Consider the following 14,945-nt stretch of genomic DNA (forward strand, 5'->3'; position numbering starts at 1 on the left):
TCATCCCCTGCAGTTCTGCAGACAATCCTCACCTGAAAATTGTCATATTCTCAGTAAAATTTATGCTGTCTCCATCCACATCCCTTTCCACTCATAATGCCATAAATCAATCTTCAGACCTCAGCATGGATCCCAGAAGTCTTTCCACTAGGGCTCTCCCATGGGAACTATTTAGCACATTCTCTTTATTCTGTTCTGGTTTTTACCTTCCAACCTGTTCTTCCACTTCTGCCCGGCCTTCTTTCTCTGCCATTACTTTTTCAGTTCCTGAAGAGACTTTTGGTGGGTACACTGAAAGACTTGAAAGCTAGACTACATTTGCCAAAAGTCTCCTGTCCATACACTTATTGATGCCTTAATAAAGCCAGGGAAGCTCCTGGCTGAGACAGCTCAAATACAATGCCAGTACTATTCTTAAGTCCTTGACACCACCAGCAAAGCTTGTCTGCTGCAATCCAAAGAAGTGGAGTCTGTGGAATGGTTGTTGGGGAGTATTGCCACACAAGTAGTCTGCTAGGCTTGCCTGGGAATTTGAGAAGGCAGTTTTCAGATCTAGGCCTTTGACGCAGCTCTTCGCAACATCCTTCTTTCTAAATTAGAGAAATACTGATTTGATGGATAGACTATTCAATGGATGAGGAATTGGTTGCATGGTTGCATCCAAAGGGCTGTGGTCAATGCCTCGAGGCCCAAATGAAGATCAGTGACAAGTGGGACTGCAACTGTTCAGTACCTTCATCAGTGACATAGACAGTGTCATCAAGTGCACCTTCAGCAAGTTTGGAGACGACACCAAGCTGAGTGGTGCAGTTGACACACCTTGAAGAATGGGATGCCATCCAGAGGGATCTTTATAGGCTCAAGAAGTGGGCTCATAGGAACCTCATGATGTTTAACAAGATCAGTTGAAAGCCCTGGAGCAGGTGCAGAGGAGAGCCACAAAGATGAGCAGAGGGCAAAAGCACCTCTCCTATAAGGATGGGCTGAGAGAGCTCAAATTGTTCAGCCTGAAGAAGAAATGGCTCTGCAGAAACTTCATTCCAGCATTTCAGTAGTTAAGGAGAACTTCTAAGAAAGGCAGGGACAAACTTTTTTTGCAGGGTCTGTCGCAATAGGACAAGGGTTTATGGTTTTAAACTAGAAGAAGGTAAATTTATACTAGATATAAGAAAGGAATATTTGATTATGAGGGTAGTGAGGCACAGCCCTTCAAGAGAGGTGGTAAGATCCCTGTAAACATTCAAAGTCAGGCTGCATGGGGCTCTGAACAGCCTGATGTAGTAAAAGACATCTCTTTTGTCATCTTTTGCTCATTGCAGGGGGGTTAGATTAGACAAGCTATAAAGGTCTCTTCCAATTCAAACCATTCAATGATTCCTACCAAAAGGTGTCCTCATACATACCAAGTTTTTCCCTTAAACTCCAGTTGCAAAACCAAAGAGGAGACCAACATCTAATTGTCTTCCTCTGCTGGATGCACAGGCAAATCCAGCCTCCAGGAGAAATGTGGAAACAGCTGGAATCAAGTTTTTAAAAACCATCTGTGGTTTTCACACAGACACAAAACTCATAAGAAGGGATTGAAGTGCTTTAGAAAATGCACTTGATGTCAAAGCTGTCCTTTGAATTATTAATGCATAACTTTAAGTGAAGTTCACAATAAGATGAAAGTTATTAACCTAATAAGTTACATGCATAATTAATTTCTCCTATGATATATGATTTGTGAAGTTGTAACAAAATGTGTCACAGGGGTTGTAAACATGAAAACTAGCCTGAAGCCAAAGAGCTAAGCATATGCTAATTAGAGAACATATGAGAAATACACAGTAAGAAAAAAACAGAGAAGAGAGAGGAAGTGACAGCACTGCATATCTATGTGGTGTACTAGTGTCAGTTATGAAAAACAGGAACTAGGCTCAGACAAGGAGGGAGAAGCAAGCACACCAAACCAAAGGAGAAGGGAGGCATTCACTGTTCTCATTATCTTAGATGAGGCTACTTTAGGACAAATCAGCCCTGGAATATGAACCAGGGAAATGGAGGAAAGTGCTCAGCTGACAGCTTACCTTGTTAGCTGAACACTGAAGCTGCAGAGGAAGAACCCATTCTTAAATATGAAAACACCAGATACTTTTTTAGAGTTTTACTTTGTAACCAATTTTAATATTGCAATTGACTGTTCAACCACTATCTGGACAGAATAAATAAAGTGGGCATTCCCAGTAACAGCTTTTACTTGAGAGAGATAAAAAACACAACAGCCTTGTCCCTTAGAAGTGGCAAGTCATCAAAAGGATCCTGGTTTATCAAACTCTTGAGAAAGCTTTTCCCTTATAGCTCTTTACATCTTTGAGAAAGGTGATATAGCAGTCCCCCTTCTTTGGGAGGCTACAACCAGCATAACTACTTAGTCAGTCACCTTAAGGGGTTATATAAGGCAGCTGCAGAAATACACACATGGTCATAGCAGCAGCACAAGGAGAATAGATTTCACTTTAGCATCTCACCGGTCTTCACAAGACAAACTGTTGTTTTGAAGACAGCCATAAAATGAGTAATAGAGTGTGAACTGATCTTCTTAGTTAATTGTCTATTTGTTGGGAAGTTGTCCTAGCACCACTGAAGTTGAAACAATGGCTTGAAATCCATGTCAGAGGTGTGAGAGAACTGGCCCCTACATAACTGGAATAACCACCTCCTCTACCCTCTCAGATAATAGCTATATTGAGCTTATATTAGCTAAAGCCCCCGAGTACCAAACCTCTATAGCCCTGCTGCACTTTTAAGTCAGTGGTTAATAATATGAGGGAAACACTTGGCTTCCCCATTTTGTTGCCCATGCAGTAATCTTGCCAGAGACTAGGAAAAATTTTGCCATCAGAGCCTGGTCCAGATTGTTCCAGTGGTTTGGCCAATCCAGCTGCGAACATGAAAACAACTATTCTGCCCTCCTAGCATTTCATAGCAATGTTTTAGTCACCTCAAATGTCTTGAATTCCACAGCTGGATATTTTCCCTGACAGAAGTTCAGAAAGCATCAGCATACTTATCTTCACATCTGCTCAGAGCTTGAAAGCCACTGGAATAGTTCACAAACTAAAACAAACTAGAAAAGGAACACTGGAAGGCAGCTGAGAAGCAGGATCAGAATGGTATGGACTTGACCAGCCTTCTGAAAAATCACTAGCTTCCTTCCCTGTTGCTGCTTCATGCTGGTAAGTGCATGCAAAAGCAGATTGTCCGCCTACCTCCTGCCCCAGTCAGGGGAGCATCTTGCCTCTGGCTGGCATCTCACTGCATTCAGCTGTAGTAAAAAAGGGAAATCTCAAGGACAACCAATCCAGCCAGGATGTTCTGCCAAGGTTGCTGTTCCTAGCTGAGGAAATAGTCCTCTCAATTTTTCTCAGCCAGAAAGAGAGAGAGAATGTACACACACTCTCCCACCCCCATTATCCTAAAGCCCGCAGGTGCCAGCAATCCAAATAAACATAGAGCAATTAACAGAATTAACACAGCTTTAAATAGCTTGGCACACCAGATGTGGACTCCTAGCAGGGTTCTATAAAATGTAAAGTTATTACAGATAAAACCATTAATCATCTGTTCAGAGACTTGTTCTAGATGCAAAACCCATTTCACTTAAAATGGCTAATAATCAGAAAGAAAGGCAGAGATTTAACAGGAATGATTATGCCATTCTCAAGACCCATTTCCAAATGCCATTTTTCATCTCTGCCACTTTCCCAAACCTCTGTGTTCCCTCTGCTTGCTAACACTGATACAGTAAGAATGCTTTGCAGGCATCATTCACAATTACCTCCCAAGGTGCTAGAAATGAGACACCGCCTCTCAGCCTCTTCCATTTTGGACAGAGGAGGTTAGTGACTGGCACACTGCGCATTGCTGCTTTCGTGGACACAGTTGTTGCTGTTCAGTTGTGTGTCATCAGCCCCATGCAGCTCACAGATAACTGATGCTCACCCTGATGAATTAAGTGTTGAACTGCTAAGATTTGTGCTTAGAAAATATGAGCATTTGAGTTTTGCCCCTTCTGGCAATGTGAAGTCACCAGTAGCCACCATATGCAATATAACAATCCCCCTGATACTCCCCAAGACCTATTCAAATAACTCCAATTTGCTACATCTATGTCTAGATAGCTACAGGAAGCAGGAGTCAGGGGCTGAACCAAATTCACCTTTGAGCTTGAAAACCTTGAAATGTTTCCATTTCTAACACTTCCACTCATGGAACCATAGCTCAAAGAGCATTAAACCCCCTAAGAAGCAATTCAGAGCTAAAATTGAATCCTTCCACATATCTGTATTAATCCCATTGATTTGCTTAGGAATCTAGATACATACACTATTAATTCCAACTGAATAAATGAATTCTGCTTGTGCAGTTTGAAAAAAGAGGGGAGACAATCCTAAAGCATAAATATTCAGTGCAATAGACAGTATCAACAGAAGTAGACCAAAGAGCAGCAATGACAAAGAGCTACAACTGAGAACATATCAGAGACTCTACAAAACCTGCTTGTATTATATCAAGCCCGCTGCCTTCTGCATGCAGTTCAAATAACAAATACTGCCCATTAGCTGCCTGCCCACTTCTGTGCTCCTCACACTTGACAGCTGGCTCACTGCTACAGAGGAGTGGTGAACCTGGGAGGAGTTGTCCAGCCCACCCACTCAACATTCAAACTTAACCATCCTTTCCTGCCTCCCTTGCTGGCACAGCTGAGCAGCCTGGATTTCTGTAGTGGGTAACAGCAGCTCGGTCTTTCCTCACTGCCCACAGTACATATACACATTTCACAGTAATACTCCAACTTTCAGGGTCAGTCTGCTGCTCCCTAAGAGCTGACACTCGCAAATTAGCTCAAAGTGCCTGTTTAATGCACATGTATAAAACAAAACAGTCTTGCAACTTTTCTCATGTAATTTTATTTATATTAGCATAGGGCAGTCCTGACTCTCCAAAATACTCTCATTTGTATTTCTGTCTGACAGGATAAGGAGGGATCCTTAGCAATCTCTATAGTGCAACATAATGAGTAACAAATAAAAATGTATGTCCTATTTCTTTTCAAACCAAGATTTTACTCAGTGAATTACAAAGCCAAGTAAGGCAGAATAAGCTCATTTACTTTCAGTCCAAGATGAGCACATCAGACTTTGGACAGCTGAAGTTAAGATCACAACTTCCATTAGGATGGGCCCACATTTGCCTAATAGCATACGAGAAACATAGCCAGAATTCCTTGCCAGAATAATCACTAGAGTATCACTGCTGCTCTGCTGATGACTTTGGACTCAGCTATGTTTGTCTATCAATATATCCTGTCTTAGTTTGCTCAGTCTTAAGTGGATAGAAATTAAGCCACATGTTTTTGTAAGGATTTTGCTTTACTATTAAATAGTTACCTTTTTTATATTAGTTAACTTTTTTATATGCACCAAACACAGGCTATATTTCTCCAATCTCCATTACATTTTCTGAATTTTCTGAATTTGTTGATATAAATATAGTTCTACACCTGTAAACACTCATTTTCTGAATTACAGCACATGGCACATCTCTTGTAGCCACAGAAGCTCAGCAGGAGTTAGGTTCATTATGCAGGAAAGAAAAGCCTGATCCTGATGATCCTGCTGCAAAGCAAGCACAGATGGCCACAACACCAGGACTGAGAGTCACATGCAGACACCTCAGTCAGAATTCAGTGGAGTGCTCCCTTACTGTTGTGACATATCAGCCCACTGGCTACACTTCCCAGTGGTGACACGACCTCTGCTGCTGGTTTCCTTCCTAGGCATCTGTTCCAGTGGCAGTTGAAGGGAGTTGAACTGGATTAGATCCACTTTGTTTTAGCTCCATAGATTCTCTTTAGCTTGTAAGTATGGTGGCAGTACATAGTTCAAAAAGCCCTGCAAAAAGAAACCTCATACACTTCACGCATAGAAAGATCCAGTTTCTATGTTTGCTCATCAATGCTTGCTATAGAAGGTATGCTCAATGTACATACATACTCTACTATTCAGACTTCTCTGTCTGCCTGTTTTCCTGTGCCTCCAGTTTTAGGCTGCCTTCCATCTGCACCTTTAGCCTCCTCCCAAGTGTGACGCTACAGTCAGAAAAACTCATCCCTGAACAGAAACCACATCATCACTATACATCAAATAGTCCTGAAAAAGACCTGGCTTGCAGATAACATCTAAGATTACATACAGCAACTGGGCACACTCGTGAACCATTTTGAAATCTGGCTCCTAGAAGTTAAATTGCAGACAGAAATGATCTAAGCTTTCACAGCTTTCTCCCATCACAGCCAGATGGTGCCTGACCCCTGTAATAATTTCTGCCATATTCCACCCATATGCAAGCCTCACTGCTTCCATCAAGCTGTTAGTACCAATCAACATTTTTCAGAATTGAGATTTTAATAAAGCATTGATAGAAAAATGTGAAGATTTCATAAATTCTCTCATGAATATCCATTCTATAGGGACCACCTTAGGCTCTTCTAAATCATCTCCATCTGTACCATTTAAGTCCTGCTCCAAGTAAATCAAATCTGAATGGTTGGCTCCCTAACCCCAGGACATAGTCTGATTCTCTCCCTTCCCTAGCAACTGGATATTGAAATATCATTTTCCCCTCTTTGCCCACACAGCTAAATTCCTACCCTGCTACTTTCCATCTCCATGCTGGATTACTGAAAGCTCCTCCCTGAAGCCCTTGATTACATGCAAAACACAGCTGTTTCTTTGTTACACCTTTCTTGTCCTAACTCTGGCCATACAAGTGCCACTCAACCCATTAATGAATCCTTTTCCCTTTCCACCTTCAGTCAGTGGTTCTCCCTTTTTAACTATCACTATCTGTTAAAGCATTGTCACACCTTCCCTGACACCGATTTAAATTATTTCTGCTCAATTGTCTCAAGATGTGTTCCTCTATCTTCTCCTATCCTATATATGGTTTCATCCATGGTAGGAAATACACCAGCTTCCTCCCAGATTTCCTCTAGAATGATTCATCTTAAGAATGAAGGTCCAAAAAGCCTTAGATTCTATGCAACTACAATGCAATGTCCGTATTTCATATCTGTGTACTACCCTATTTGCATATCCTGTATGACTATTTTCCAGTCTTGTTGCCTCATTAGAGTGTCAAGTATGCTGCAACACTACCAGAATGGCTATGGAGCAATGCAAAACAAACATGGAAATCTTAAATTCCGATGAAAATAGAAAAATCCCCACCTGAACTACACATTAAATACTTATATTTATGATTTAGATATATTACTGCTAACAACTTAGTGGAATATGTTCAGCCAAAACCTGTACCCTCAAAGAAAAGAAGAGACATGAGGATCTATTCTATGGTGAAAAGAGGTACCATTAGACAATTTCTGACCTAAAGAAAACAGTACCTAGATAATTAGATATTTAGATTATTTTAGAAAATATAATATAGATACTACGGCAGAGGACCCCTCAGACTCTTTCTTCCTTCTCAAGAATACATTCTTAGACATTCCAATTCCCTCTAGCCAAGGCTTACACTCTGCTCATATGAAGTATCTACCCTGCCAGAGCTGCACCTCCTCCTCCCACCAGCCCCTGCTAAGTGGAAAAGTCCTTCCTGCTGTGAAGGGGCAGAGATGGTCACTAGGCACTCTGCCCCTTGCCACTTCAGCACCTGCATGTCATCTCAGAGGAAGTGGGAAGGCAATGCACCACTCAAGGAGCCCTCTTAGTCCTGACATGAGCAAATTTGTTGTGCACTCTCAGATTGATGTAGTCTAGATGAAACACAAGAGCTTACAGGGGAAAAGCTAAATGTTTCGTCTCAAAGCCTGCATAAATCCCTTTAACCTCCCTAGGAAAGTGACACATCCCTAGAGGCAGTCTTGAATGAGTGCAGAGACCATGCTTTAACACCTTCAAGAGATCAGTACAGGGCTTGGCAGGATGCTCTCCACCGCTATGAGCAGTGCAATCCATTCAGGTGTGTGCTGTGTCTCTGGTAACAGGCAATACATAGCTAGGACTTTACTATGAAAGAAGAGCTTTGCTCTGCTAGAAAGTATAAACTGAAAGGAACAGTATTTGCTAGTAGTCTACCCTACCCCTTCATCAACCTTTCTTAGCTTAGAATATTTTTATTAAAAATCCAAGTTCCTCCAGTACTGGCTAATTGTTGCAGTGTGCATTTTGGATTTTTTTAAAGTTTTGTATGATTTTTGTTATTGAGTTTCTGTAAAAGGTTCATTCCTACCCCTCACCTTCCTTTTCCTTAATTGCTGTCGTTAACCCACATAATAGGCCTGGCTCCCCTCATTGTATCTCCTTAATAGCCCTGTCCCAGTGTATTGTATCCCTGTTGTATCTTACCTATTGACACAGCCTGGTGTTTGATGACCCTGGCTGAGCCAGGTGGCTCAGCCAAGGCTTCAGGTATCTCCACCTCTTTTACCCCAAAATGGCAATGTCAAACCCCCACGTACCTAAATCACTCCCCCTCATTTCCATCAGTAATGCCCCTGTTCATAAAGTCAAGTAAGAGCCAAAGAGACTCACACGCACACTTTGACCACCTGGGCCTTCGCCCTGAATAAACACCTTCCTAAGTAACACCACGTGTGAGCCGCTCCTTTCTTCTAAGCAAAGTCACTGTCTGAAATCTGGACCCAAAGGAATAACTCATTTATATGGTATCTGAAGAGCAGAGCTAGCCAAGAAAATAAGCTCAGAAGGACCATAGCTAATGCGAGACTCCTTTTTGTCCACGGAGGAAAAAAATGTAAGCTTAAAACATAAGCTATAGGGACTGATTTATGAAATATGCTGACAAGCTACACAGAAAGCAAAGTTCCCCACAGCCAGTTCTGGAACCAGACAGACATAAGTACACCAGCACCGCACTAACAGAGTTCTGCCTCCTCCAGGATCAAAGCTGGCAAAATCATTACTGGACCACTACTATAACTGGGTTGCTTTTAAGCAGACGATAGCTCTAAAGCAACCAACAAGTCAAGACATCTGCTCAAACACAACTCCTGCCATTGCCTAGTCAAGTGAAGATTACAAAGCACATTCTGATTATCTGTTTACTTCCTCTCATTCTTAAGTGGTTGCTTGGGTTTTTCTTCTGACAGAACATTATGAGCCTGGGATGACTATGTTGGTGGCTCTTAGCACATTGTGCAAGCTAACAGAATACAAATGATTATATAAATAATGAAGCTGCTGAAGATTTTCTTGTCACTGCTTTCTTTGCTCCATTGGCTTGACTTAGAGCACACATAAAAATGGCCTCTGCTAAGTGTTATGTTCATAGCATCCATAAATAAAATTAAGATCCTGATTTAAAGAGACACTAAGAAGCTGTATCTCCTCCTGATTTCAATCAAACTGGGATGCTCAGTGCCTAGGAAAATTAGGCCCAAGGCTCTATAGATGTAACCAAAAGGATTTGATCTCTGTATGGCAGTTTGTATTCAAGCAGCAAAGTTTCATTTTCTGTATAAGATGCTCATATGTTCTTCTCTAGCAAATATACATCTCTTTAATCCAGAGGTCAGGCAGGAGAGCAGCTTCACACCCTAACGACTCTTCCTGACATCAGAGGCCTGGTACATAACATACAAACCCTGACACCATGAGTCAAGCATCAGTGGAATGATGACTTGTCAAGGCAATTTACAGCTAAGACAACATCTAGCTCAGCATTGCTGCTTCTGTAACTCCTATATAAGCTTTTTATAATACTTTGTGGAGACATCAATATCTGTATCCCCATTAACCACAGTGAAAATCACAAATTGCATTAGAAGAGAGAAGAAAGAAAAAAAAAAAAGGTGCCTGCAAAACAGCATCAAAACCAAACTGTACCAAGTTTGGGATTTGGACAGAACTCACCTTTTAACTCTTTTGTTTCGGGGGGAGGGGGGGGAGGGGCGGTTTCCAAGGATCACTTTTGTGATTCCTGCTGCTAGCCAGCCAGTCCAATCTCTATTACCCATGCGTGAATTTTCTCAATTCTGTGGATTCACTATGTGACAACTGCAGCCAGCCAGAGTAAGACAACACAGTTTTCAGCACCAGCTAGCTCTTCCTGACCAAAGCAGACACTCAAGTGCACCATCTGAGCAACCCAATGTAAGGACTTAAAGATTATAGTTGCCTGTCTCAAATACTGTTAAGGCCACAGAATGACTTTGCCATGAGATGAACACAGAAGAGAGTGACAGGATAGTCCAGGCAGAGATGAGATTTGGTCAGCACATCCTGGGTAATGCATCCAGACAAAACTTCCCACTGTGGCAAACTTTGTAAAGAAGCAACTTCTACACATACCACTGGTCAAACAAAGATCGCCCCAAGTTTCAGAACAAATAGCATCTATGACCACTGAGGGACTCTCCACCTCCCAGTCCCTTCCCCAAATATGCCTCCATGGATACAGGGAACTTAGACTGTAAATTAAGCCACAATGAACTTGAGGTAAGATAGAGGTGATTCTATTGTCCAGGTTTTACCTCAAGCTAGGAGGAGGTAAGCAAAGCTATGAGAGGAGAATATATAACTCATAATGGACATAAAGAATGCAGAAATTATGGGCTACAAGGAAAGCAACTGTGCTGAATCAGCTTGGTCTGGGTAAAAGGTAATTCCGTCAGAGGGAGATTGCAACCACTGACTCACAACCCACCAACTCAAGAAACCCACCAACTAAAAAAAAACAGAAAGACTGAACATGGGACTAATTAACATTAGAAGTGAGGGAATCATTTAACCAGTAGAATAAAATATGTGTGTTACCAATGAGCATTAATTCCTTTGCAGTGATACATAAACACTGAAAAGTTTTGAGTGTCCTGAGGTCCCTCTCCACTGAGAAGACCAGGGTGAAGAAGGACTAATGGTCTGCCACTGGATGCATGGGTGGTGACTATCTTCTGCCTAATCTCTCTCTTTTCTCCTTATTTCTCTCTTTCTACCTCACATTTTATTGTTCAATAAAATCCATACTATTGACTTCAGCATATGGTTTTGTTTGCACATTAATTCAGGGAGAGGCATCTCTGAATAACCATATTAACACACAATACACTTCATGTCCACATGCCACATGATTGCCACACTTTCCTTACACCCTCATGTTGCATTCTCCTTGCAAAACTAACACCTTTAACTTTCACTTTTTTTTTGTTTTATTCTATTTCTGTATCTTTCTGGAAAATTTAGATCTAACTATATTCCCAGGTGAAATCCAGGACCTTAAAAAGTATTCTAAATAAGCTTTTGATTACGATCTTCTCATCTCAAAATGTTACTTAGTAGTCAAAGGCCATTTGTCTTTTTATAATGGCTATTGCCTAAGTGCCTAGAAGATAGTAATGCTTTCTTCTGAAGGACTAACAGCTTAGAGAAGACACCTCCCCTACTACCATGAGCATTTTTTCTGTAATCCAAGCACTAGAAGTATCATTCTGCCCTTAAGTTCATGAGTTTTCCAGCCTTCTGACCAGCTGAATCACAAGTTTATCTTTACAGAGCTGTTGCAGTTATCAGTATAAAATTAGGCACCAGGGAAGGAATTGATTGTGTAGGCAAGAAAGAGTGATGACTTTAACAAATCAAAAGTAGAGAGACAAGAATTAAATTGAAATAGTTACCTCTTTGAGGCAGCCCATGAAGTTATTGCTTACTGGAGACCCAGGTAAATCAGCAGTACTGGGGCTCCCTCCCACGTAAAAGAAGTCATCTGAGCCCAGCATGGTGTAGTCCTCTTGTGTGTAGCCCGTGGTGGTAAGGATGCCATCCACAGAGATTGTCACCTGTTTGAGGGACACAATGGACAAAGAAAATCCCAGCAATGACCTTACAATCCTGAACAGAACAACTTACCTCCCCCTATAATTTTATGCCAGTTTTATTAAGGATTTTGTTGCGATTTGGTATCCTTTTTTTTTTTTTTTTTTTTTTTTTTTTTTTAGTTAAGTCGAGCTCTATTTTCTGGTCTGATTTTCCCACAGAGAAATGCTTCAGCATCTTCTTCTCCCTTTTCTGGTGCATCAGCACTCTCAGGCTTATCCAGTAACCTATCCATCCAGATGCTGTTCATCCATTCAGGCCAGAAAATACAACTGTTCTTGAAAGGTATTTCTCATATTAGCTGATTTTATGATTAATTAGAATTTATTTTAATGATTACAGTTAGTTATGGTTGTTAGTAAAAAAAAAAAAAAAACACTAATGAAGACAAGGTTGGTATTTTTTATTTTTTAAGTTTCTTTTGCTCACGGCACACTGATGTTCATGCATTCAGGGATGGGGGAAAGGGAACTCACTTTCAATACATTATGGATGGGCATGCCATGTACCTGGAGAGACACACACCCACCACCCACTGCAAACAAACAAACAAGCAAAAAGATCCAAACAAAACAAAACAAAGGAAAAGGAAAAAAAAAAAATAAAAAAATAAATGAAGAAGAAAAGAATATACAAACTAACCCATAACCAAAATATAAACAGAAAATAAATTAAAATAAATCAATCGCACACCAACAAATGTGATAGAAGTTGACATGAGAAAGAAAGAGATACAAAGCGTGCACACACTGCACTTTGACATGTCATGCCAATATATCTGAGGTCCAGAAAGATGACAGGAAAAAAGCAAAATAGAGAGAGGAGGAGGAGAAAAAGGGAGAGAAAACCATTTCACACTTGCATGCAATCAAAAATAAAAATACCAAACAAATTCCATAATAACAAAAAAAACTCAAAATGAAACAGAAATGTCCCCAAAATCTCTAACCACAAACACATGGAGGGTGAAGGGTGACAGCAGGAAAGGGTGGGAGAGGAGGAAGTGAATTTTATGTGTTTTTCTCAGATGTTGTTAGTGGTTGCAAGGGAAGATGAAGGAAAATAGATCGAGGCCAGGAGGAGGCGGGCGAGTCACCAGACGTGGACATGCCATGCAGAGTGTGTACTGAAACAAACAACCGGCTGAGCTCCTGTTGGCCACGCAGATAGAGGTCAGAGAGAGAGAGAGAGAAAGTGAGAGAGAGAGCAAGAGGGAGAAGGAGGAGAGAAAGCAGAGGGAGGGAAGTGAGGGAAAATCAGGAGAAAGAGGACAACTCTGGCCAGTTTGCCTGTAACAGCCATTGTCACAACAAAAGGGTGAGAGAAAAAGAGAGCCTTCACCACCACAGACTAGAGGCCCTGAAATGGTTCTGATCTAGAAACCTTCAGAGTTTAAAAAAAAACCAGAAAAAAATTCAAAGCCAAGAAAAAAAGTCAAATGAAAACAAAAGCAAAAGAAAGAAATCTAAACTCAAAAACAAGGGACAAAAAACCTCAACAATTTATCACCAGAAAGGAAAAGAACTAAAGACAGAGGTGAAGAAAACAATGAAAGAAATGTCCAAACCCCATTTCCAGAAGAGCTGTGTTAGTTGCTTTTGATGCTCATTTTTTCTATTCAAAAAGAAGAAAGGAAAAAAAAAAGAAGGAAAAAAAAAAAAAGGAAGGGGGAAAACAACATGTTTTCAATGAAATTAGAATAAAATTAAAGGAAGCTGTAAGTTTAAAGGAGAGGGGAAAAAGAGCGGGTAAGGGGAGGAAAAGGCAGGTAACACACGGCAAACCCAAAAAAAGAGACAATAAGAATGATATCTACCAGACAATGTAGTTTGTTTACCATAGCGTGTCCAATGCCTGAGTGCTTTGCGGAAAAGGGGGAAGAAAGGAAATTAAAAAATCGTGAACAGAACGATTGTTAATTAAAATAACTAAAAGCAAAGATGAGTCGTTAGGGTGTTAGTACATTAGTTGGTTAGTAAAAATGGCACATTGCATGAATGATCTAGTGTTAGTTTTTCAAAAAAAGGCATGGGGCACCTGAGACACACAAAGTGAGAAAGAGGACAATATGACCAGGAGTCTATGGGGAACCATGCCATCTAGACTGTAAAGAAACAGGGGGCTACCTACTCTTCCCACCCTGGTATTAGTCATTAACTTCAACCTTCATACACATTATCCAGACCTGAAGCAAAGTTAAAACAGTGCAATACTTACTCTTCAAATACTCATCAAGGTGCTTCCCTCAAACAAGAACCTTACCCTCAGAGATATACACATAGAGTATACAGTTTGCTCCTTCAGCACAAACCCAGCCATGACTCCCTTATTCCACCCATCACCATGCCAGCTCCTCTTCCAAATTTCACTACCCTCAAGTGTTGCAGAATATCACAACAAGGCCAGTATTTCCTTTGGCTGGAGGATACAGCTGAAGATGAGTCCAAGACTCTGTGTCTTCATTCCAAGCTTTCCAGTCTGCAGATTTCTTTACAGCAGCTGAGTTTGTGACTTTCAGGAGAAACACATAACAGTGCCTGTGCTTGGCTGTTTGCCTGTAGCTCACTTCTGTCATCCAAGATATAGGAATTGAACCTCTCCTACTGTAGGGAAAAACGTGTCAAGAAATTGTGTAGAAAGAATTGTGTCACTTGTGTCGAGGTTGAAGACAGAAGATTGACAAGATTTAGCATCCCTCCTGTTTCACAGTTATCTCTATTACTCAGGAGCTAGGAGAATTTACCAGCCAGCTTGGTTTAGTAGAACTTTTTTAACCTGTCCCAATGCACACAGATGCCAACTGTTAGAACCTACACTCTTCTTGCTTGTGTTTTAGCAGTTAAGAAACTAAAGATCTTCATAGTAGGTTTTGCATTGTGACTAGCTTCACTGTTAATAGAGAAGGGCATAGAGAATAGAAAAGCCTGTAGAGACTTCAAGTCCCTGTTCCAGTGTGATTGAAGTTGGCAAGAACTATCCTAAATTACACAAGCAACATCTAATCGATGTAAAAACCATCTGCTTGCAGGCTTCAGAGTTGTGCATTGA

The 14,945-nt window shown here is 40.9% G+C and overlaps 1 protein-coding gene across 5 annotated transcripts in view; it reads right to left on the reverse strand.

The window, feature by feature from the left end:
• NRXN3 (neurexin 3) overlaps nucleotides 1-14,945 on the reverse strand; it is a gene marked incomplete at both ends in the record, with an annotated part of 894,319 nt that overhangs the window by 676,423 nt on the left and 202,951 nt on the right. For 4 of the 5 annotated variants that reach the window (XM_083864470.1, XM_083864472.1, XM_083864471.1 and 1 more), the window contains one exon: nucleotides 11,699-11,815. In XM_083864470.1, coding sequence (XP_083720596.1) covers nucleotides 11,699-11,800 — 102 coding nt within the window. Of the gene's footprint in view, nucleotides 1-11,698; nucleotides 11,861-14,945 lie in introns of those variants that run through there. The other variant, XM_083864468.1, reaches the window with a different exon arrangement.

Source organism: Zosterops lateralis (assembly GCF_965231275.1).
Source record: "Zosterops lateralis genome assembly, chromosome: 6".
In the NCBI taxonomy this organism is placed as follows: domain Eukaryota; kingdom Metazoa; phylum Chordata; class Aves; order Passeriformes; family Zosteropidae; genus Zosterops; species Zosterops lateralis.